General features: G+C 40.0%; 1 protein-coding gene across 1 annotated transcript; it reads left to right on the plus strand.

The window, feature by feature from the left end:
- The first annotated feature begins 12,024 nt into the window (after window positions 1-12,024).
- On the plus strand, window positions 12,025-23,546 carry ADCK2 (aarF domain containing kinase 2). Its single transcript, XM_070947243.1, has 8 exons — window positions 12,025-13,221; window positions 14,610-14,756; window positions 16,430-16,558; window positions 18,023-18,118; window positions 18,788-19,039; window positions 19,795-19,923; window positions 21,759-21,812; window positions 22,839-23,546. Exons 1-8 carry the CDS (start codon window positions 12,271-12,273, stop codon window positions 22,968-22,970), a joined length of 1,890 nt encoding a protein of 629 aa, XP_070803344.1. The 5' UTR covers window positions 12,025-12,270; the 3' UTR covers window positions 22,971-23,546.
- The last annotated feature ends 2,215 nt before the right edge of the window (window positions 23,547-25,761 follow it).

Raw genomic sequence — 25,761 nt, forward strand, 5'->3', positions numbered from 1 at the left:
GGGCTGCTCTCCGTCCTCATCTTGGGGCGCTCCAATCGTAGCGGGGCCGCGGCTGCGGCAGCCTCGGGTAGCATAGCTCGCTCGCCCCCCGCCCTCCTCCTCCTCCTCCCTTTTTTCCCCTCTCCCTTTTGTTAGCCCTTCGCGGCTCCGAAAGACGCGCCTCTCCCTCCCGCTTCGGTTCTCTGGCCCTTGTGTCCGCTTGGGCGCTCTGCGAGGATCCCGCTCCGTTTTCCGTCTCTCGCAGCTGCTTCCTTGCCCGGATTTCTCTCGTCTTTCGGCGGCTGTTTCCTCCCCGCGAGCATCGGCGCTTTGGCTCCCCGCCCCCAACCCCCGAGCGTGCGGCGCGCTCTCGCTCCCTTGCAAAGCTTAGGATGTTAATACCACTCTTTCTTTCCCCTCCGCCTCTTCCCTCCCCCGCCCCCCCCGAAGCCTTTTCTTCCCACCCCTCCCCGGCCTGACCCATCTTGACTCCCTTCCAGTGAGCTAATCTACTGCTGGCTGAAAAACAGGCCTTGTTTCTATGGAAACCCCGGATACGGGAGGATTTGGGGTGGGGGCACTGTTGGGGCTTCGGAGACCTTTGGGGTCCCTGAGTGAAAAAGTGAGGATGCGCTGAAAAGGGGAAGCTTGTCAGTTCCGCTGGCTTTGGCTCTTTTAAAAAAAAAGAAAGAAAGAAAGAAATATATTTTTTTTAAAAAAGTTCTCACTGATTTTGCTATTAAAGGAGGTGTGTTTATGGTGAGTGCCTTGTGGGACTGAAAGCAGAAGAATTAAAATAGTACAATAGGCTAAGTTAGCTTCACTACAGTTTGCTGAATAAACCATAACTGGCTTGGTTCACACAACATGCCTAGTCATAAATCATGTTTACAGGAATCACATTGCCGAATTCATTCTGCAGTTTGGCTTAGTGTGCTGTGTGAATCCTTTCCAAATGAATGTTACACAATTGCACCCCTATTAACTGAGTTACTGTATTAAGATAGTTTATCTAACTGGTTTGTTGACAAAATACAATTAGTACAGTTACAAAGCACACACAAACCCAAATTTATAAATTCGAGTGACTGAGATGACATTACAAAATCAACCACATTATGTCTTATTTGAAATGTGAGTATAGTGCCTTCAGTGCTTCTGAGAGTGGCAAACCATGGCTTGTCAACAAGCACAATATGTTAACCAGTTACAACTAAGGCAACAAACCATAGCTAAATAAATCATCCCTTAAAAGAACATAGGAATTCAGCTTAACTGCTAGAGATACATGTACATATAGCATTACAACCGTAGTCAGTGATTTTTTATCAAAGTTTAGCAAGGTTAAGCACCAAATAATTGCTCCTCAGATCATTTATTTTCAAAATGCTGTAACCACCTGTACAAGGAAGTTTTAAAGTAATTTTTTTCAGTAACTATACAAAATAATGACTAATTTCTACCAAAAAAGAGCCATGCCTACTTTGGGGGAAACGGAGGAGAGGGAATGGGAGTTTTTTCCTTGGATTCATGAGGCCCACTTCTCTCTTTGTTCCCAAAAGTTTTTGAAGCTATTTCAGGGACCCTTCTCTTGATTTATTTTGATTTGATTTGATGTTGTCATCTTTTTCTTCTCTTTGTAATGTGGTAGACATTTTTATGTTTTTATTTCTGTATTTTATACTGTGTTGTTTTCTTTGGGAGCTGCCAAGACTTGTTTTGATTGTGGCTGCATAGAAATACGTTTAATAAATAAATAAAGAGCCCTATTGGTGGATACAAGGAGGGTACTCATTCAAATTGTCTTGCAGAACGCTTAATTTACCAGGTGGTATGTCTGAATTATCTTAGGTTCTTTTTGTTTTGTTTTCTAGAGGTTTATAACAGTCCTTTTATAAAAAACTGCTTGAATGTTACCCTGTTGCAGTTGGCAATGGTGATGTATGTTCAGAGCAAAAATATTTAATAAAAAAGAGATACACATTTACAGTGTAATTGCATACATCCTATCAAAATATTGGGGGGGGGGTGCCTTTGAGTTAGTTTTTGACTTCTGACAACTGTTCTGGCAACTGCCTGATCTAATTCCTGCAATTTTCTTGGCTATATTTGAGAGGTGACTTGCTTTCTTCCTAAGGCTGAAAAAGTGACTGGCCCAAGGTGACCAGCTGGCTTTATGCCTAAGGCATAAACTCACTAGAACTCACCATCTCCCAGTTTCTAGGCCCATGCCTTAATCCTGATGCCTTAATCACTGGCTTTCTGTGGGACATAACCACTTGGTAAGTGATAATCCTCAATATTTTTTTATTTTCCATAGTACACATTTGTATCAGAGGTGGTATTCAGCAGGTTCTGACCAGTTCTGGAGAACCGGTAGAGGAAATTTTGAATAGTTCGGAGAACCGGTAAATACCACCTCTGACTGACCCCGACCCCATCTACAGTATTCTCTGCCTCCTGAGTCCCAGCTGATCGGGAGGAAATGGGGATTTTGTAGTAACCTTCCCCTGCCACTCCCACACCCACAAGCCATGCCACGTCCACAGAACCCTTAGTAAAAAATTTGAATCCCACCACTGATTTGTATCTACCTTCCTACTATATTTTTGAGTGGAGTAACTTTGTCTATGGTCTTTCAGAGAATAAAGAATGAGGTTTTTATGGTTCCCCCAATTTTCTTCACCATAATTGACTGTATTATTTTAAGCTGTTTATTTTAGAAATATTTGGAGAGGAATTTTCTGAACTAAGGAAATATTTCAAGCCACTTCTGCATTCTTAAATACAGGATTTCATAGAGACACTTTCATATGGAAACATCAATTTCAGTTCATTTCTAACATCTGTGCCTCTAGACAAAATAAAAAGTCCAAGTACAAGTGTTAGTTAATATAACAGGACTAGAATCTATGTAGAGTTGTCAATTTGCAGGTTTAAGATTTAACATATGTAGATATTACAGACAGTGTGTATATTTGCAATTCGTTTCCAGGTGACCTCATAGTTTTCTTTTCTAGACAAATTTGTGAATATACATAATGATGATGTTATCCATATGTCAAATAACATTTTGCATGTCTATGGATTCAAAATTTTTGCTTTAATAATTTCAAGGAATCACCAGATTTACTGTTTCTCTTCTCTATCACTTATTGTGGGAGCAAAAGAAGAGATCTGTCGATTGTAAATGTTTGTACAAATCAGGGATGGGTTCTACTTACCTTTACTACCGGTTCGCAATGGGGCCGCGTGTGTGTGCTTGCTTCGCTCGCGCAGAAGCTTCTACGCATGCGCAGAAGCATTCTGATGACGTCGGGTCGGTTGGTGGAGCCTCCCGCTGGTTTTACTACTGGTTCTATAGAACTGGTCCGAACCGGGGGCAACCCACTACTGGTACAAATACATCAAGCACATTTTTCACCCTCATTATCACTAGGTATAATGTTTTAACCTTCACTGCTTTCTATTTTAATTACCACAGTTTATTCATATAATCACCCATCTAAAGGTATATGACTTAATCCCATCCAATTCACCCAGACTAAAATATATATATATACAGGTAGACCTCAATTTACAACCGATCATTTAGTGACATTCAAAGTTACAACTACACTGAAAAAGTGACTTACAATCACTACTCACACAATCATTGCAGCACCTTCATGGTCATGTGATCAAAATTCAAGTGCTTCACAATTGGCTTGCTTTGTGACATTTGCAGCATCCCAGGGTTATGTGATTGCCATTTGTAATCTTTTCCGCCAGCTTCTGAAAATCAAAGTCAATGGGAGAAGCCAGATTTGCTTAACACCATGTGATTCACTTAACCCAGGGGTGTCAAACTCGCGGCCCGTGATGCACTGGCCACGCCCACTCCCGGTTTAGCGAAGTGGGAAAACTCACAATGCATCACATGATGACAACGTGACGACGTGAGTTTGACACCTCTGACTTAACTGATATGGTTCACTTAACCATGGCAAAAATGGTCATAAAACTTCCATTTTTTTACATATTGCCTCTTTCAATTACCAGGGGACAACTAAGTAGAATCTGTTCCTTAAGAGTGAGAAATCCTGACCCAAAGGAGCATTATAGGTTACTTCTATTCAATGAGAAGAGCGTATGCTTGAAGAATCTCCATGTAAATTCTATGACTGCCACCTACTGAGTAAGGAATAAATTACATAATCAGGGCCTGTATCTTCCCATTTGGGCTGACCAACTGGCCTCTTTCTCAAGAAAAATAGAAAATTATTTTATTCCTATGGCATGAAGCATCCAACAACTTCAGTCACCAAAATCCAGAAAGGCCACCCTTGCATATAGGTGATAAAAGAATACAATAGTAAAGTTAAACATTTATTGCAAGTGTCTACAATCTTTTCCCAAGGACATCAGAGTTTGAACTGCACAAAATTACATTGCATTTGCATTGTATCTAAGGTAACACACATAGAATATCACAATGAATCTCTTACTGGGGAATGAGTAACATCACCTCTAACATCTGACACATAAAAATACATCAATACAATTTCATTTCATTTTCATTTTATTTAATTTATATACCGCCCTACTCCCGAAGGACTCAGGGCGGTGAACAGGCACAAGATAAAACACATAGAATACAAAAATTTAAGAGCAGAAGTAAAATCGGATTAAATCAATTTAGCCCAAGACAAATTTAAAACCCCAGGTTAAGAACAAATTAAAATTTACATTAAAATTTACATTAAAAAGAGAATGGGAGAGGTTAGGCCAGACCAGCCTGATGAAATAAAAAGGTCTTGAGAGCGCGGCGGAAGGTGCATAGATCCGGGATCCTCTGTATCTCTGGGGGGAGCTTGTTCCAGATAGTAGGTGCCCCCACAGAGAAGGCTCTCCCCCTGGGGGCCGCCAGCCGACATTGTTTGGCTGACAGCACCCAGAGGAGTCCCGGCCGGTGGGAGGCCGTTTGCGGTCCCATAAATAACCAGGCCCTAAACCATGGAGCGCTCTAAAGGTGATAACCAAAACCTTGAAGCGCACCCGGAAGACCACCGGGAGCCAGTGCAGCTCGCGCAGGAGAGGTGTTACATGGGAGCGCCACATCGCTCCCATAACCACCCGCGCGGCCGCACTCTGCGCCAGTTGGAGCCTCCGGGTGCTCCTCAAGGGGAGCCCCATGTAGAGAGCGTTACAGTAGTATACAAGATGTTATATATTGCAAAATGTAATGTTTTACACAATTTCCTACATACCATTGGATCGGCAAGAATAAAAAGGCAAAGTTTCCAGCAGATTAAGCTTGACTCCTGATGACTTGTTTTTAAATTAACTGTGGAGGAAACAATTTCAACCTAAAATAGGTTGAGCAGAAGTTTCATTTAGGGCTGATGGAGGAGGACTATAAAATCCCCTCCTTTGTTCCGTGAGATGTTCCTAATTTCAAGTCTGGGAAATGTTGGAGAGTAGAAGTATGATTAACAATTATTTTTTGCACAGACTCCCCTGAACTCATAGCAAACCTGTGGATTCTGTATTTCTGACATAAGTCCAGGACAGCTTTCTCAAATTGGAGGCTGCTAGTTGGACTACAACTGCTCTTTTCTAAAATTCTTGGGTTGCCAGCTAATTCAGAATATTCAGGGTGCAAACTGAAGCAGAAGGCCACGAAAGGAGCTTCCAGAAACCATAAAACTGAATCATGTTTATTAAAATTGTCCCATTTCCTAACAGCACCAGAGGTCTTTCCCCGATCTTCTGCAGTAGGCCTGAGCAATGGGGACAGTTTGGAATTCAACTCACAAAGGGATTGCTTTTTGCTAAAATATTTAGTAGCTGGAACAGTGAGTTGTGCAATGAGCCACAACACACAGTTGTGGTTTGTTGGAGGGGGTTGGCTCCTACTTGAGGCAATCTGCATTGATTGGTTACTGTGGTATGGAGGGTTCCCCTTTTTTTCCCCTTATCTTTTTCTTCTGTGTGTCCTGTAATTTACCTCAAGATGTTCCTGCTTTGTTAATTTACCTGACGATGCTCCTGTTTGCTTGACTATCTTGTTTTATGTAAATATATTTATTTATATAAAACTACAAGTTCGTGTCAGCATCTATGACTTCATTTGGACACTGGCTGAACAAATTCCCTGACACTTTTGCTGGGCAAGATTTATAGCCCTTTAACCTCTGTTTTCCCCTCCATCCCCGAAGTTGCTCAGTTGAGACATCAACAAGGGAAGGTTACATATTCCAGAGGATTAAGTGTCTAGCAGGCATCGGGCGCCTCCTAAAACAAAAGAGAGAAATAATTACCCTGCTGGGGTTAGAGTAGAAAATTTGTTATCACAATTTACAATAGTAAATAGAGTTAGGTTGTCTAAGCCTCTTGTCTAGGTGTTAATTTAAAAAATGCATGTCAAACAAAGGAGAGCTGCCGCCATCCCTAATTTGCACAGTCAAATTTCATTAGATAATAGATCCAGGTTATCTGGATGGTACTACACTAGCAAGGGCTGGATTGGAAAATGTTTCTTTGATTGTGGCTATCCTGTTTTTGGAACATTATCACATTCCTTTATCCCTAGGTGACTTTTAAACTCAGCCTGACAACATTTCAGATATATTTTAGGATACAACATTAAACAGCATAGACAAAAACTCATTGTGTCAGATACTTGCATATTTTTATTCCAGGACCTTGGAGCTTTACAAAACATAAAACTAACTAGCCTTTCATAAAAAAACGGAAATTCTTTAAAAATAAGCACAATAATTGGGGTCTTGTTACATGCTAAGCCAAGAAACATAGCTTGTACACCCACAATAGCTAAATTCCTACAATATGCTAAATATGCTAGATATATGCAATATTTAGACTTCAGTGCCAACTAACAGTTGGTCGAGAAGAATAGTATCACAGAGTTATTTCCATCGCGTTTAGCTTGTGTAGAAATCTGGCACAAACTGCAACAATGACAAGTGATCAAATTGGCAATATCATGATGCAAAGCCAAAATTTCAACCCTTCCGTAGATCTATTATACAACTGATATGGAAAGCCTTAATAATAGGCTTTGGTTCTAGAAGAGTCCTACAATTTTTGACTTGTCTTTTTAAAATTGCTACCAGGTGCAAGTTTAACAGGTTTTGGTTACCACCTTTAGAGCGCTCCATGGCTTAGGACCGGAGTATTTACAAGACCGCCTTCTGCCACCAGTAGCCTCTCACCGACCAGTATGCTCCCATAGAGAGGGGCTCCTCAGGGTGCCGTCGGCCAAACAATGTCGACTGGCGGCCCCCAGGGGGAGAGCCTTCTCTGTGGGGGCACCTGCCATCTGGAACGAGCTCCCCCCGGAGATACGGAGGATCCCGCACCTGCGCGCTTTTTGCCGTGCCATCAAAACATTTCTTTTTCAGCAGGCCGGCCTGTCCTAACCTCTCTTTTAAACTTTTAAACTTTTAAAAATTTTAAATTTTAAATTTGTCTTAAGAATTTGGGGTGTTTTAAATTTCGTTTTCCGGGCCAAATTATTTAATTGTATTTTAATGCTTTTTAACATTTGTATTATATGTATTTTATCTGGCTGTTCACCGCCCTGAGTCCTTGGGGAATAGGGCGATATACAAATTCAATAAATAATAATAATAATAATAATAATAATAATAATAATAATAATAATAATAATAACAACAACAACAACAACAACAACAACAACAACAACAACAACAACATGAGTTGGATTTCTGAACTGTACAAATGTTTTACTAGAGTGGATTTGCACATTGCCCTAAACTATGATTTTACACAATCCAGTTCTGCGATTAAGTCCAAATGGTTACATTCATGCAATACAGTAGTTTTCAAACAAGAACAATCTGAGAATTTGAAAACAATTTGATTTATGTCAGTCATACAACCAGATAAGAGGTTATTTTAGCAACAGAGTATAGAGAAACAGAACATTTACTTTACAGAAGGATAATTTTATTTATTATTTATTAGAGTTTTATATCAAAAACTTTGGCCACCTAATGAGAAAGAAGGACTCACTGGAGAAGAGCCTAATGCTGGGAAAGATTGAGGGCAAAAGAAGAAGGGGACGACAGAGAATGAGGTGGCTGGAATGAGGTGGCTGGATGGAGTCACTAAAGCAGTAGGTGTGAGCTTAAATGGACTCCAGAGGATGGTAGAGGACAGGGAGGCCTGGAGGAACGTTGTCCATGGGGTCGCGATGGGTCGGACACGACTTCGCAACTAACAACAACAACAACAGTTTTATACCACCTTTATTATTTTATAAGCAACTCAAGGCAGGAAACATACATAATACTTTTTCCTCCTATTTTTCCCCACATGAACAACCCTTGAGGTGGATTGGGCTGAGAGACTATGACTGGCCCAAAGTCACCCAGCTGGCTGTCATGCCTAAGGCAGGAGTAGAATTCATAGTCTCCTGGTTTTTAGCCTGGGTCCTTAACCACTAGACCATACTAGCTCTCCTTTTCCATATTTTAAAATTCTAAAATTTTACATATTTTAAAGAATTCTAAAACAATAATTTTCTTCAGACACTGAACATTTAAAAAAAGCTTTTAAATGGTAATTATTGCAGTTACCCAAATAGAAAAATCAGCTGAAGCTAAAAAAAAAAACCTTCTCTCCAAGCTGCAGCAGCTAATTTTTATATTTAACTGATAAGAAAAACGTCTCCTTTAACAAACTTAATTCACTCATGCAGATAAAAAAGAGAATCAAGAGATTATATTATAAATATATCCAAAAACAGTGCATTAGGCAACCACACTATGTGGCATTTTCTTAATAAAGAAAAGAGGCATAATGAGAAATCATTGTAATTAAACTTTAAGAAGCAGAGCAGGTTAATCCAGATAATTACACTTTATCTGCAGTTAAGTACATGGGAACAGGAGTATAATTCTTTATCGGCTTATTCAGAAGTAAATTACTTTGAATTCAGCGGGACATAGTCTAATGTTCTGTTTTGTGCTTGTTTTGCAAAGTATTGATCTGGAGATCTAGTCCTCAGTATTCAGCCTTGGTTCCAAGGGAATGGATCTTTGAGTCTGCTACTTGTGAATGCCAGGTTGGTTGGAAATTTGCCTGCCCTTGTCCTTGATTGCATTATGGATGAGAGTGCTGAGCTGGCATGTGTAACCTAAATCTGAGTTGGCTTAAAAGGGAGGATGTTGCATTTCCCCATTTGAGGTTAGTGTACAACCTGAATATTCTCCTGGACACACAGCTACTGCTCAAAGAAGAATGGCAGCTTTGGCTGGGACAGCCTTTGCACAGGTCCATCTTGGGTACCAATTGCAGTCCCTCTGAATTTCCTCAGATGGTTATTCATGTCCCAGTCACCTCACAACTGAATTGTTGCAATGTGCTCTACATAGGCAGAATGGGGAGGGGCAGGGTTGTTTCTTCTATTAAACAGTGTCATACAGTGGGACCCCAGAAGCGCATTTTCTCTGTTGCAGCACTTGCCTTCTGGAACATCACTCTCTCCTCAAGGTATGTGTGTCCTCCATCCTGCTAGTGTCCTGCAGGTCTTTAAAAACATGCCTTTGCTCCCAGGCCTGGATTAGGTTGTGAGCCCCTGGCAAAGTTTATTTATTTATTTATTTATTGGTTTGATTTATATGCCGCCCTTTTCCAGAGACTCAGGGCGGCTTACAATGCGTTAAGCAATAGCCTTCATACTTTTGTATATACCTGCTTAGTAGGGCTTTCGGCCCCCCCAAGCAGTGTTCTTTTTTATACAAAGTCAGCTTATTGCCCCCACAAACCAGGTCCTCATTTTACCTACCTCGAAAGGATGGAAGGCTGAGTCAACCTTGAGCCTGGTGAGATTTGAACTTGCAGTAATTGCAGGCAGCTGGTGTTACTTAACAGTGCTTTAGTCTGCTGCGCCACCAAGGTTCTTGGTGTAGCATTTTAGATATTTGATTAAAAAAAACAAATAAATCCAGACTTATGTGCTTTTTGCATTTTTAAATTGTTTTGTCTTTTAATTCAGTAGGCTGCCCAGAGTCATTCTGGAGTTGATCAGCCTTCTAAATCTAATAAATAAATACAGAGGGCAGCCCTTCAAACTGTAATTTGGGGAATGTATTACTAAATTGAGTCAGATGGTCCCTTCCAACTCTGTTACTATTAAATGTTAATCTTGACTGATCTCAGAGAAATAATTACAGATGTGCTTGAATGAGCACTACCAACAAAAGACATGAAGTATGGATCCATGTAAGAACTAAGCTGAATTTGAAGGGGTCTTTTTAAAAATTAAAAGTTACTATTACTGAAATAAAAAGGGCTCGTTCCTGGATTACATTCAAAGGCTAAGGATGGGTTTTGGATAACTCCCAGTGAAGTCAATACAGATAGTCCTCGATTTATCACCACAATTGAGCCAAAAAACTTTGTGTTGCTAAGTGAGACAGTTAAGTGACTTTTGCTCCATTTTACGACCTTTCTTGCCACAATTAAGTGAATCACTGCAGTTGATTCCCTTACTAACATGGCTGTTAAATGAATCTGGCTTCCCCGTTGACTTTGCTTGTCAGAAGACTGCAAAAGGTGATCACATGACCTTGGGACACTGCAACCGTCATAAATAAGAGTCAGTTGGCAAGTGTCTAAATTCTGATCACATGACCATGGGGAGGCTGAAACAGTTGTAAGTGTGAAAAGTGGTCATAAGTGGACACTAAATGAACTGTTGTAAGGCAAGGACTATATGCAGAATTTTTGTACATTTCTACATGAGAAATTGTACTTAAAAAACACTAAGCACAAATTCCAGTGAGCGATCTGCCTTGGTTAATAATCCTCTTATTATGGTGGCCTCAACTTTCTTAGCCTGATCTCCTCTGATAGGCTTATCTGAAATCATGGACGGTGGTTCCTTCAGCCCTATTTTCTGAGTTCTTGGAACACATGGAACCCTAAGTGTAGGAGAGGTTAGGTTTTGTCAAGAAAAGATGAGGCTAAAACTCGTTAATTCGTTCCATGTGCCCGTACTATGTGAAAAAAGAAAACCAGCCTCAGCATTGTTGCAATACCTGATCTATACTTGAACTTACATTTTATGATATCCTTAAATGACCTATTTCCACCCTCCTCAGCTTTTCATCCTCTGGGAGGATTTATCGCCTGTTCATAAGATGGCCTGATACGCATTTGATTTTTAAAACGAAAACCCAGGGCCAAGCTCAAGATTTCTACCTTTTCTAGGTACCTTTTTGAGTGAGTTATTGTGAGCTGGGTTTTTTTTTTCTGTTTTATTTCTTTTTATTATTATTATTTTTACAAGATGATAATTAGTGGAGATGAAATATAGTTAAAGATGAATTAGCGATTGTACCAATTTATAACCGGATCAATGCTTCGTTCTAAAAGATGTATTTTATGTTTATGTTTTTTTTTAAAAAAAAAAACTTTTTATTTAAAAAAAAAAGATTTCTACCTTTTCTAGACCTTTCCCAAACGTTCTCCTCTTTCCCACGCGTGGTGGCGATCAACGAAGGCGTTTTATCGCACCTCGAAGGATGTTACTGTGGCTTGAAAACAGAAGCTCGGCGAGCTGATTATTCGCGGCCTGTCTCTTTAAGAGGCGGGGATCGAGGGGCGGGGACGGGATGGGATCCCGGAAGCCTTTGGAATTGGAACGTTGCCGCTTGTTTTCGTTCCAAACTGCCCTCCCGCCAGATTCGATGGAACGCCCGCTCCATTGAAGGATACCTGAGCTTCTGCAGGCGGCGTCCCCAACCCATCCGGGTAGCAACTGTGCGGGGAAATCCGCCTAGCTGATGAATCTTTTTTTTTTCTTCGAAAGAAGCCAGAGATGAAAACAGGAGCGCTTTGCAAATTAATGTAAAGCCAAAAGGAAACAACGATCGGGAAGGAAAAAAAACCCCACCTTAGGTGAGCAATCGGAGGCAGGCGAATTCACGTTAAGCCACAGCTGGCTAGGATTTCCGCTGCGTTCCCTGGCAAACCCACGGAAGCAGATTGCACCTCTGAATATGCTGCCTTGCTCTGCTTGGCTGTGATGCAAGGATGCAGGAGAGTCGAGGGTTGATGATGATGCCCCTTCCAGCAAAAGTCGTAGGCTCTCCGAGGGGAAAGGCGATTCTTCTAATCCTCCCGTGTTAGAGGGCCTTGCCTGCCTCTCTTGGAAAGCTTGAGTGGTCCACCTTTCCCTTCTTAGATGGTTTCCTCAAGGCCAGGAGATGAATCCGTCTTCTTTCCCAGATCCTTAATATCTCCACTTCAGGAAGGATGAGTATTTTTTGTTACTGGACTGCCCGGAATTTCTTTCCCAGTGTCAGAATCCTCACTGTGAAGAAAACTCTGTGTTTTGTAAGAAAATGGAGGAAAACGCGGGCGACTCGATTCACTGGTGTTAATATTCAGAACTGGTCTGGATGCCAAGCGGTGGCAAAGATCCTATTTGTATGCTGGGGGATTGAAGGATTGTCTCGGAAGACGAAGTGTGAAGGTGTAGCTAGTCAAGTTATCAACACCAACGTTGGGGGTCTTCTCAGTCAAGCAAGGCTTTCTTCAGTGAGTTTCCTTCGGGATCTTGGATTTGCCTTCTCTGTAATTATCCGAGGTTTCATCCTCTTGTTGAAGTTTAGCCCTTTGATCTGGTTTTATCCTTTTACCTATTTTTCTCCTAGCTTTGCTACACTCTGGCTCCACCTACTTCTTAAGTTTACAGAGTCCTCTGGTCCCACGTTCATCAAACTGGGACAGTGGGCAAGCACCAGGCGGGACCTCTTTTCTGAAGAGTTTTGCGTCAAGTTCTCCAAGCTTCACATCAAAGTGATTCCTCACCCATGGCATTACACCAAACACTCTTTAGATAAAGCCTTTGGAGAAGTCTGGGAGAAGATATTCGTGTTTGAAAGCAGAGAACCTATAGGATCTGGGTGTGTGGCTCAAGTATACAAAGCTTATGTAGATAATTCCTTGCTAAGAGACCCAGTGCTGAGTCAACACGCAAAGATTTCTGTGTTGGATTCTGCTCTGGAGGCCTGGAAGATCTCGGGTCTTAAAGGACTTTTCAGATGGTTCTGGTGGAGGAAGCACAAAGATGTTTTGGAAAGTGACCGTCAACGGCTTCACAAATATGATTTCTATGAAAGCGTTGTACAGAATTCCAGCTCTGGAAGTCTAAGCCCACCCTTATTTTCCAAGAGGAATCATATTTTCCCAGTGGCCATTAAGGTAATAAGGCTGCAGAACTATTCTTTCCTACTTAGCAACACGTAACAAAATGGATAGATTGGATTCGGTTAAGATTTAAAGCCTAAAAACAATTTGCTAATCCCCCCCCCCCCCCCCCCCCCCGTGAAATGCAAGTTGTAGTAACTAGTTTAGCAGAACATGAAGATCTAAATGGGCTCGGGCCCTGTTTGGTGTCTGGTGGGGCTTAGTTGTTAGTGGGGCTATCACATAACCCCAGAGTGATATTGGATTGGGAAGTCTCCAGAAACGGCAATTGGCAACAATTGTTGTTACCAAGAAAACTACATGGATGTGTTCATGTGTTCACCGGATCACTCAAAAGATTTTTTTTTTAATTTTTGAATTTTACTACTACTTTTAAAATAAGTTGTAAGCATTTAAAGCAAACATTAAAATGCAATAAAATGTCTGTGGAGTACATATAGGCAGAACCAAGGAGTAAGTTTCATTGAATATAAGTGACCTAATGTTAACATAAACTTGTATAGAACTGTTATAACTTGCTCCTTGACTGCCATTACTTTCTCCATTATGAATCACAGATACTTTTGAGCTTTCCTGAATAATGTAATACTTTGGTAACTAAATTAAATGTTACAGTTTTAGAGCTGTAATAAAGTATTTAGTGAATGGTGCAATTCCAAATACCTATCTCAAAATAAGTTATGATTTGATACTATGTGTCTGTACTCAGAACTATGTTCTGTTGAATTCAGGAGTTTATATGCTCAGATCAATGGTTGTAATAGGAATAAAGCCTTAAGTTTATTATCCCAGTATAATAGCTATAGTACTTAGACTTGTGGATCAATTAAATATGCATATGAGTAAATAGGAGAAGATGGCTGAGGAACAGAGAGAATATATTTGTCCCTCTCGTATGTTTCATTTTTTCCCTCCAAATTTGATCACTCCAGCAATATTTTTTTCACTGTTTTCTGAATGCCCAGCCAGCAAAGCAACTGTATTTGTGCAGGTTGTTTTATTCTAAAATGTTTGTGAGCATTGGTAGTGGTGTTGATTTTAAATAAGATATTCAGAGGCACCTTTTAAATAAGATATTTTTAGCTCATTTTAAAATTATAAATCTATTTCAATAGCAATAGCAATGTTTCTCAACCTTCAATTGGCTGATGAGTTGGAAATCCACTCATCTGCAAATACCCAAGGGTGAGAGACTTTGTCCCACAAATAATAAAGACTAGAATTCGTAAGAACAGAGACGCTTCCTGGAAGTATTACAATTATATCCCCAAACAATAAATAATAACATATGGAAATAGGGGCTATATCATCACAATACCTGAATTGTTGACAATGAGTGGATGTTTGTTCATAAGAGCTTGTTTGTCTTGTGTCTTGCTTAGGTGCTGCATCCTGGATTAGTTCAGCAGGTCCAGATGGATTTATTTCTCATGAAAATTGGCAGCCGATTTCTTGAGCTTTTCCCTGGAATTAAGTGGCTCAGTGTGACTGAGATTGTGGAAGAGTTTGAGAAACTCATGATTCAGCAGGTAGAAACAGCTGAACTTGAACTTTAGCTTATAGTTCTGTTTTATTATCTTATGTCTCTCTAGGCCAGGAAGATCAAACTCAAGCGCAGGGTGCATAAATCTGGTCTGCGGGGCTGGCCTGGAAATAGCAAAGGACCAGCCTGCGGTGCCTCTGGCAGCCAAAAGGGGGCACTGGGGGGGGCACATGTGACCCACCCGTGCTCCGTTTTGGCAGGCAGGGTGCTGCAGGAGGCATCCGTCCCATCCCCCCCACCCAGCTGGCTCACAGAATAAGACTACAATGCTGATCCAGTCCTTGAAGAAATCCAGTTTGATACGCCAATGTTTCTCATTTGCCGGAACTTTAAGGTATATGAATTTCAACCTGTGTTAAAGTTGCTGAGGTTGAAAAACACTGCTCTAAGTGAAGAATTATTTATACTTCACAGCCTTCAATTTGTGGAATTTCATTTCATGTTATTGCAACTGACATAGGATTAATATTTGTAAACAATTAGTAGTGCCTATAAAGTTTTAGAATAATTTTATGTTTAGTATTCCAATCTCTGTGCTCCTTAATTTTGGTTTTCTGCATCTTCCCCATCAACTAGTACCTTGCATAGTATCAACTTTTTGACTGTTCTTTCCATCCCTATTTATTGGGATTTTCATAAATAAATAAATAAATAAATAAATACAAATTTGGCCTCCTGCAAACCTATAACTTCCCCCAGACTGATTTTATTACTGAACATTTTATTTCATGTAATTATTGTGTTTTGAACTTTCCATGTCCTTAGTCATATTTTTTTTAAAAAAAGGATTTCAGTGAGAAAATATGATCAAACATTGTGTTTTGTGAGTCCAAAAACAACTATAAATGTCTCTAGAACGGAGAAGGGAAGACATTTGGACAATTTGACACTTGTAATCCTGATGTCTCACAAGGCAGATTTTTTTGTCGTGACATCATGGTCACATCGAGTCATTTTTGTTCTTCTGTAGATGGAAACAGAAGCTTATGAATCCAGCTAATTTATTCCAGGTGTAACCTTTTGTCAAGATGCATTCAGTTCAGCAGTCTGTAAGATAATTCAGCTTTGTCATACATATTATTACTGATGATAGCCCAAGAGAATGCTTGTTCATAAGATTGTTTTATTTATTGTGTTATTTTTATTAAGTATGAAACCCAACAATATTCTAAAGAAGTTTAGTTTATTAGATAGACATTGGCCCACAGCTCCTGCATAGTTTTATGATTAAATGAGGATTTGTATATGGTTATCTTAGTGGCTCAGTGGCTAAGACGTTGAGCTTGTCGATTGAAAGATCGGCAGTTCAGCGGTTCGAATCCCTAGTGCCGCGTAACGGGGTGAGCTCCCGTTACTTGTCCCAGCTTCTGCCAACCTAGCAGTTTCAAAGCACGTAAAAAATGCAAGTAGAAAAATAGGGACCACCTTTGGTGGGAAGGTTCCGTGTGCCTTTGGCGTTTAGTCATGCCGGCCACATGACCACGGAAATGTCTTTGGACAGCGCTGGCTCTTTAGCTTTGAAACGGAGATGAGCACCGCCCCCTAAAGTCAGGAACGACAAGCACATATGTGCGAGGGGAATCTTTACCTTTATCTTTATCTTAGTGTAATAAGAATGTGTGGTCCTTGTACATATCCTTTTTTCTCCACTTCTTTTAGATTGACTTGCGCTATGAAGCGAAAAACCTAGAACACTTCCACCTGAATTTCAAGGGTACAGATTATGTGAGGTTTCCCATTCCTCTTCACCCATTTGTGACAAAAAATGTCCTAGTGGAAACGTTTGAGGTAAGAATAATTGTTAGATGAAGCAGGGAAAGGCCTCTACTCAGTCTAATAGAGATGCTGGGAGTTGTGGTTCAACAACATCTGTAATTTCCACTGAGACTTTGGGTGATCTTTCCGATCTCTGTCAGTTAACAAAAATATGTGTTCACTGATTTTATGAATAGTTAGAAACTGTTAATCTCATGAGTCAGGAAAGCTTGTCACTGCATTGGTATCAATAGATTCTCACTTCCCTTCCCCCCAAATTTTGTTACCTGCCTGAGGTAGTAAAGTTTGGCAGGAGTGCTGATTAAATGTTTAACTATTTCTGCAACCAATTTTAATGGAAGATCTCTTTAAGCTAGAGACTATTGCAAAAAAAAAAAAAGAGAGAGAGACAGAACCAGAAAAATAACAGCAAAACAGTAAAAAGGACAGAGAAAAAATTTAATTTAAATTAAGTTTAATTAAATATGAATATTATCTCCCATTATTTAATACTTTTTCCTCTTCTGTCACTTTGATGGCTATTCAGTGGCAACCTTTTCAAAGATAAACCAGTGTTGTATCTAAGCTTTTGAAGGAAGCAAGTTATTCTCGGCCTCAAAGGGTATACCCTTGGTCCAAACGTTTTTTTTTCTTCCAAACTGGACTGTCTTGGTATTTTCTTTAAAAACGTTTAACTTCTCATCCTAGAAGCTTTCTCTAAAGAGCTGAAGAAGCTTTTTGGAAGAGAAGCGAAATGTTTTCAAAGAAAACAACCAGGAAAGTCCAATTTCCTTTTGGGAAAAAAGCAGATTTGGGACAACCATGACCTGGATGATTGATAATCTCCACAGACATTGGTACATCCTTGGTTTACACAGATTTTTCATTATTTGGGATTTGGGGGTTGGGTGTCGTTGTTGTTGTTAGTTGCGAAGTCATGTCCAACCCATCGTGACCCCATGGACAACGTTCCTCCAGGCCTTCCTGTCCTCTACCATCCTCTGGAGTCCATTTAAGGTCACGCCTACTGCTTCAATGACTCCATCCAGCCACCTCATTCTCTGTTGTCCCCTTCTTCTTTTGCCCTCAATCTTTCTCAGCATTAGGCTCTCAGGAGGAAATAAATAATTGTTTAGCTCCTTGAAAGAGGATCACAAGATTAGGGGTACATGAAAGAAAAACATATATAGATATATAGACAACTGCATTCATTTAAGGTTCTTAAATGTAGCTTTTAAAGGTTACAAAACCACAGTGTGTTTCCACACTGAAAATGAAACCCATTATGACTGTATATGTCTAGTGCTGAGAGGCAGCATCTTAGCAATGCTGACAATTAATGACTTACATTTTGATGGAGAAGCCTGCAGCCCATAGTAAATTATTTTTATACTAGACGAGAGTTTTAGAGCTTATGTTGCATCATAGGACATATTCTTGAAAGATTTGTTGGCAAGTGTGTACGGTTTTTCCTGATTTTCCTGATCTTTATTTAAGGAGAGCAAACCCATATCCCAATATCTGCACATAGAAACCAAAATGGAACTAAGGCAAAAAATAGCCCAGATGGGAATGGATATGCTTCTAAAGATGGTAAGAGAATATTGTTAAGTTGAACTTGGCCAGGTTTTTTTTTTCAATTTAGTTTATACTGTAATAAAGTCATACGGTGTATTATTTTTTTAAAATCAAGTCATCCCAATGATGCAATCTGAATAAATTATACTCCATAATGAATTCTTCTCTTAAAATTGCTGGCGAGTGCAGACCAGGCATGATATATCTTGACTGGGAGTTGGAATGAGAAAGCAATAATTCCCTACTTGGGGAGGAAAGCTCTAAATGGAAGAGCCTTCCTAAAGAAACAGCCGAGTGACAATGGAACATGTTGCTGGATGGGGATAGAAACTGAAAGGGCAGGGACTAAAAGAGCATTTGGAATCTAAAATGAAAATAGATATTTTTGTTGCTCCCATTTATTTCCTCTGCTACTCTTATGTTGCTATTACAACTCCACATTCAGAGGTCAGAGACCTGGGGGAAATTAATTTCCCTTAGGAAATTTGCTTAAATACATTAAATACTTAGCAAAAATCCTTAAGAGGGGACTCACCAATTCAGCTAAAAAAAACCCCAGCATTCAGTGGCAATGGAAGCTGTTGAAAACAGTGATTCTATGCTAGATAATGGCTTCTTAATATTATTTACTTGCCATGAGAAGTTATAACTATTTTTAATAAGATGTGTTTTTCAATCCTTCAGGTGTTTGTTGATAACTTTGTCCATGCTGATCTGCATCCTGGAAATATCCTGGTCCAGGGAGCAGAACACTTTGATGACCATCCTGAAGATGGGGTGGTCACAGTGGATCTGTTGGATACACTAATTGTAGAATTACAACCTTCTCCCTCACCACTCCGACTAGTGCTTCTGGATGCAGGGATTGTGGCTGAGTTGCAGAGTGCAGATTTGGAGAACTTCCGGGCAGTGTTCACGGCTGTTGTATTAGGGCAGGTGAGTCCTGAGTTTAAGCTGTGACTTACATAGTTTCAAAAGTTCAGAAGAAAATATCTAGTCTTTGAAAAGTACAGCATGGTTTTCATGATTCACCTCTCCACTGTTGTACCTCATAAAAAAAGCTTATTATGTTGAGTTAGAAGCAGGGTTCACAGATTGTATTGAGACCCAGGTTTTTGAATATATTTTGCAGGGTTGATAAATCCTGAATTCCAGAATTATTGGTTGGATTTCCACAACATTCGCATCTTGCATCTTGCATCTTGCATCATCATCTTTCATCTTGCTTGATGAAAATCAAGCAAACAAATGCATGTTATAATTTACTAAAAGATGAGGATCCAACAAGTATTTAAATGATTATTAATTATGGTTAAACTAACCTGAAATCCTTTAACTAGAGTTAGAAATCATGAATTTTGGATCAGGATTTACTCCACGGTTAAAAAAAAATATACCAGGGGTAGCTATGTTTATACCAAAACTCTTTAGGTTCTAAAGGTACTTTTTCAAGAGGCAACTGGACTTTTTGGTTTTTCTTTGAAGACGTTTTGCTTCTCATCCAAGAAGATTCTTCAGCTCTACTTGGCCTGTTATATTTTGATCTTGACTATGCTGGAATCAGAACTCCAATAAAGGCAAATATTGGAGACCAGCAAGGGCTGGGAGAGAAATTCCTTGAAAGTGGGGAGTTTTGCTTGGCAAACATCATGTCTTGAATCCACCTCCATAAAATCTGATTTATTCCATAGGGGGAAAAAGTGGCTGAATTGATTCTTCATCACTCCAGAGCTAACCAGTGCAAAGATGTGGAGAAATTCAAGGCTGACATGGCAGAGTTGGTGACAAGGGCCAGAAACAATGCTGTTGCACTGGGGAAGGTCAGCTGTCTATTTCAGTGTGGTCTTTTGTTGAATGTATCTCTGAGCACAGTGGGCCTGCCCCATTATATCTGCCACAGAAGACATGCTGTGGGTACAATTAGCCAGAAACCTACTGTCAACTCGTAAAGCATTCTTCGCCTGCTCTTGAGTTGCCATAGGCAGGAGGGGGGAAAACTGACGGAACAACACAGCAGCAACCAGAAGCACATTCCATGCATATCTTTCTCAAGGCTGCATCCTAGGTTACCAGATGCATCCTAGGTTACCAGAGCCAGCTGGAGAGGCGTGTTCTCTACAGCCTGCGAAAGTGCTCCATTGGAGAATGTGATTTATGACACACCATGGGAGGAGGGGGGAAACAGGGTCATAGTTGGAACATAAATTACAGAGCTGACTCCACTTGGGTATGTGCCGACATGTTGCTCCTAATAAATAACTGGATTTCTTTTGAAACTTGGCTCGAGGCTCATGAATTAATTAGGGCATCCATGGGAACCCTGACACCTACAGTATATTTGGTGATTCCCAGGGGACATGCCTTTTCTGCTGTGGCAACTTTCTTATGGAACATTTCCCACCCACCCCTCTCCCAAATTAATTAGGTCCATTTCTTTTGATATTCTGAAAGTCCCTCAACACCTGGTTATATAATTAGGCTTGGGCTTCCCAGGGAACCAAAGATAAGCTCAGGTGGCTCCAATGCTAGGTGCCAATCCTTATCCTCATTTTGCCTAGGGTTGGTAAATTTAATTTCATTTTTTTATTATTATTTATCATATTTTCCTCCTCTCTATCTTTTCCCCCTTTTGGCACTTCCTATTTTGTCTTGTTTATAATCTTCTTAGTTTGCATTATTTTTTTTATCTTCATAATTTTAAACTTCAATAAAGAATATGTCATTTCCAGTCATGCCAGGAGTACACAGAACATGATCTGATAAGAGTATACTGCAGCTTCCAATAATCTAAGTCAGGGATACAAAATACCATATTTTCCGGAGTATAAGACGCATCTTTCCCCCCCCCCCCACAAAAAGAGGCTGAAAATCTGGGTGTGTCTTATATTCTGAATGTAGCCCCACTCAGCTTCTTAAACAGAGATTTCAGAGGCTGAAAAACATCAGAAAAGAAGCTTCAGAAAAGAAGCTCCCAAACAGAGCTTCAGAAAAGAAACCCCTAAACAGAGCTTCAGAGGCTTTTTTTGTGAAGCTCTGTTTCAGAGGCTTTCAGAGGCAGGAAAAAAGGTTTTTTCTGAAACCAAGTTTCAGAAGTTTCAGAGGCAGAAAAAGAAGCAAGGCACAAAGCTCACAACCAAGGAACCGGTTGCTAAAATTTACCTCTGGGAACAGCTGATTGGAGGTATTCCAGGAGGCTGATCCACCTGCCAGTCAACTTTTTTCTTATTTTCCTCCCCAAAAACTAAGATGCGTCTTATACTCCGGTGCGTCTTATACTCCAAAACATACGGTACATGCCAGGGGCTGCCACTACAGAGCTTCAGAGTCAGACAATTGTCCAATTTTTATTTTTTTTTGCATTTGAGTTGGATTTAAGGGGCAAGCTTAGCACACTCCCCCCCCAAAGAAAATCAGGCCTACCTTGGGCCTCAACTCTGGGAGTTGAGTTCAGTTGTTCAGAATGACGCAGAAAGCCTTATTTGGCTCATCAGATGACAGAAATTACACATACTTCATCTAAACACACTTCAGTAATGTTGAAAATCTATTGTTCAGTCCTTGGCGTGATTCTAAGCTATATTTGAATTGGTGATTCCTTGTTATGGTGCCCTGCTTAACTGAATTATATATATATATATTTTTTTTCCTATTACAGTTTCAAGTTGGAAGCTTATTGTCCAGTGTTTTCAAGTTACTTATGATCCATCAGGTGAGGTCATTTACGTGTAAGAACTTTTTCACAGTGGCTTAAACCTGTATAACAAACAGGATGTGTATCTCTCTTTTGTAAAGCACTGTGTATCCAGCATTTCTGGATATTGTAGATCAAAATCTGAAAGTTCTGGAAAATTTTGACTGTTGAAAATAGTCAATGCAGGTAGTCTTCAAGTTATGACTGGTCATTTAATGACTATTCACAGTTATGAGGGCCTGGAAAATGGTGTGTTAGGGGCCATAAAGCAGTTGTGATTGACATGAAATGTCACTATACAGTAGTGGTGTCAAACTCGTGGCCCGCGGGCCGGATGTATCATGCACAGGCCACGCCCATGCCCTGTTTAGCGAAGGGGGAAAAAGTCGTGATACGTTATGTGACGCTGCCATGACACCCTGAGTTTGACACCCCTGCTATACAGCCGCCTTCCCATCGTCATGTGATTGCAGTCTGTGTACTTGGGAACCTGTTAACCTGTTTGCGTCTATGACAAGTTACTAAAAGTCCCACAATCATATATTCGCTATTTGCAGTCTTCTCTACCAGTTTCTCCAGAAAGTCAACTACAAACTACTGTATTTATTTTTATTCCTACTGTAAACATTTTTACAAAAAGCAGTCTGGAAATGTGAATATAACTTTTATTTGAGCTGAGGTGACACAGTGGTGCACAATTCTGGTGCACTCTAACCACTACATGGTGGTGCAGTGGTTAGAGTGCAGTACTGCAGTTACTTCAGCTGACTGCTAGTTCAGCAGATCAGCAGATCAAATCTCACCGGCTCAAGGTTGACTCAGCCTTCCATCCTTCCGAGGTGGGTAAAATGAGGACCCAGATTATTGGGGGCAATATGCTAATGCAATATGTTAATATGCAATATGCTATATGCTAACTTTGTAAACCGCTTAGAGAGGGCTGTAAAGCACTTTGAAGCGGTATAGAAGTCTAACTAATAAATAAATAAATTTATAACAAACAGTTGCATTTTTTTCACCTGTTTATTATCTTTGCGCTTTTAGGTAAAGCTGGAAAGCAACTTTGCTTGTGTTGTTTTTGCCATAATGGTGTTGGAAGGTCTTGGTCGGTCCTTAGACCCTGATCTGGATGTTCTGAAGGCAGCTAAACCTCTTCTCATCAACCCACCAAATTAGGAAGAAGACCCCTCCCCTTCGTGAGAAGCTGCTTTCAGTGTTTACACTTGAAAATTGAGAACCTCTTCAGATGCTAAGCACTTTGACCTTTGAATTTGGAAATTAAGGTCTAATCCTTTAAAGAGTACACATCTGCTTCAGTTCGAAGGAATGGGACTATTTTGGTCATCTGATAAGAAAGAACTGCAAGAGTTTGATTCAGGATGCTGATATTAAATGCATCTGTCGATGCACTCTAATTCTTCTGCCAACAGATGATTTGTTCTGTGTCCTTCTCTCTCTCTCTCTCTCTCTCTCTCCCTCTCTCTCTCTCTTTCTCCCTCCATCTATCTATCTCCGTATCATTTCTATCAGCATACAACTTTCTTAGCTGTAGAGAGAGTGGTATGAAAAGCATCAAAGATTTAACATGGTTCAAATGATTATTGTAATTTCCAGTGAATTAGTATGCAGTCATTTATGTTCGAAAATATTATTAGCTAAATTTATTTTTACTAATAGACATATTTTTAGAAGAATATACTTCTACCTACTGATGTTGGGAAAGTTGGATGAACTAATAAATTTTTTTTTGGCAAGAAATGGTTTTTCATGGTGCTTCTGGTTTTGTGTAAGTAAAAAAAAAAAACCCAGACTTTCTAAATGTTTCCTTTTGAATTTTGCTTTTTCAGGTCATGAAAAAGCATGACATTACAAACAAGTCCCAGACATGTGAATGGCAAGAGGTTGGGGAAGTTAGTCTGATACATTTAAGTATATATTTTAAAAATGAATATTCCACCTTTCTGACCAAATGTGCATTTCAGGTAGACAACAGAAACCTATAAATGTGCACCCATAAAAATATGATTAATATAGTAAATTGCAATGCAAACAGTTATAACACAGATACACAGCTTATAGGCCCTAGAACAGGGATTCCTACACTTTCTTTCCTATTGCCTCTCCCCTAAAAAGCCAAACACAAAAATGGACACAAATGAACAATGAAAGCAGGTTAATGAAATTTTATGAACCACTCTTGGGGACGTGCAGTCAAAGTTCAGGGATGGCACCAATATATTATATATCACATTACAGATCCTTAATCTGAATTTTGGCTTTCACGAAACTACTCAAAGGCCCAAAGGACCCATTGATAAGTCCAAACCAATATTACCATTAAGTAGTGGTAAAATCGTCCGCGGGTTACTACCGGTTCGCTGCCCGCGCATGCACGGTGCGCACCAAATGCACATTGCACGCGCATGTACAGTGCGCACCAAACGTACACTGCGTGTGGAAAAAGCCATTTGAAGGTAAGTAGAACAGCGAGGGGGAGGGGAACAGCTGTGCCACGCGATTTATATTTGCTAGAAAGCAGGATGTCCTGTTTTCTAGCGAATATAAATCGCGTGGCACAGCTGATCATCGGAAATACTGGTTCGGACCAACTGGTAGCTTTTTTTTTACTACCGGTTCGCCCGAACTGATGCGAACCGGTAGGATTTCACCACTACCCTTAAGAGAGACAATCGACAACCAGAGCAGCACAATTTCACCTAATTGCTAGGAAACTCAATGCTGGCTGGGGAATTCTGTAAAGTTACTGATACTGAGAAACACTGGCCTATAGAATTAGGGATATAGGGCTATGTCTTTTTTCTCACAGTCGATCCTATTTGTGTAGAATTCTGTGTGCCAGGTGATCCTGCTCACAAGTATAGCATGCTCTCCCCTGACATTGCAGCAGAGAAGATTTTTACTTTTAGCCTACAAAATAGAGAAAAAGATGAACACCATTAGATATCTGTAACAACGAAGACAATTCCATCTCAGAAGGCAGCATAAAGCTTTGTTGCCAATAACAAGCTTGAGTAATCTCCAAGGTGCAGGAGCATTAGACTAATGTCTTGACAGGTGATGAAATTAGTCCATTAGGTGCTTCTAATCCCAAACCATTAAGAACTTTGCAGGTTAACATCAAGCATATGGCCTGGCATACCCTGTTAATTTTAGTACATTTTAAGTTTATCCTTCTCTTTTATCTGCTGTTTGGCTGAGAGAGGGTGAAACAGGCTTAAGGCTGCTTAATGCACTGAGCGATTGGAAGGGAATATCATTTTTAATCACCCGGTTTTATTCCAGGCAAGTTGTTTTAAAATATCTTGATGATTAAAAGGATAATCTGAAGGGGAGAAAGAACTTTAATGTAGTGTGAGAAGGGAAAAGGATTTTTTTAAAAAACTCTACCTGCACATGCATATATGATCATCCTTCCCAAAGAATTTTGAAAAGGGGAAAACAGCTGAACTATATTGACAGCAAATAAATCTAGCCAAATAAATCTGAAGGATTTATTTTTATAATGGGATACATTCTAGTCAAATAAATCTGAAGGATTGGTTTTTATATTGGGATACATTTGTGGTTCAAGACTAAATTTCAAGAGGATGGTGCTATCCCACTTCCTAAATTTAACATGTATTTCAAAGGTGCTTCAGGTAGTATTGGAAAGACCAGGAAGTTTTGCAGTTTCTCAAGAAATAAGCTGAAGCAAAACTGAGATGAAATATGAAAATCAGAAAAAATGGCTTGAAGATAACTAAGATGAAACAAAATGAAAATTGGATTGATAAGCAATGATCGTTTGCTACATAATCTCCAGTTCTCAAGTACAGTAAGTGCTCAGCTTCAGACACAGAAGAACCATTTCATAATGTATTGTCTGTGAACACTTTTAGTACCTTGGTTGCAGAAATTGGTTTGTTCTATGGTAGCATAGATGCACGGAGCAATAAGAGGTCATGTT

The sequence above is a fragment of the Pituophis catenifer genome, unplaced genomic scaffold, assembly GCF_029215685.1.
Source record: "Pituophis catenifer annectens isolate HBS135680 unplaced genomic scaffold, rPitCat1.0.hap2 SCAF_7, whole genome shotgun sequence".
NCBI lineage: Eukaryota > Metazoa > Chordata > Lepidosauria > Squamata > Colubridae > Pituophis > Pituophis catenifer.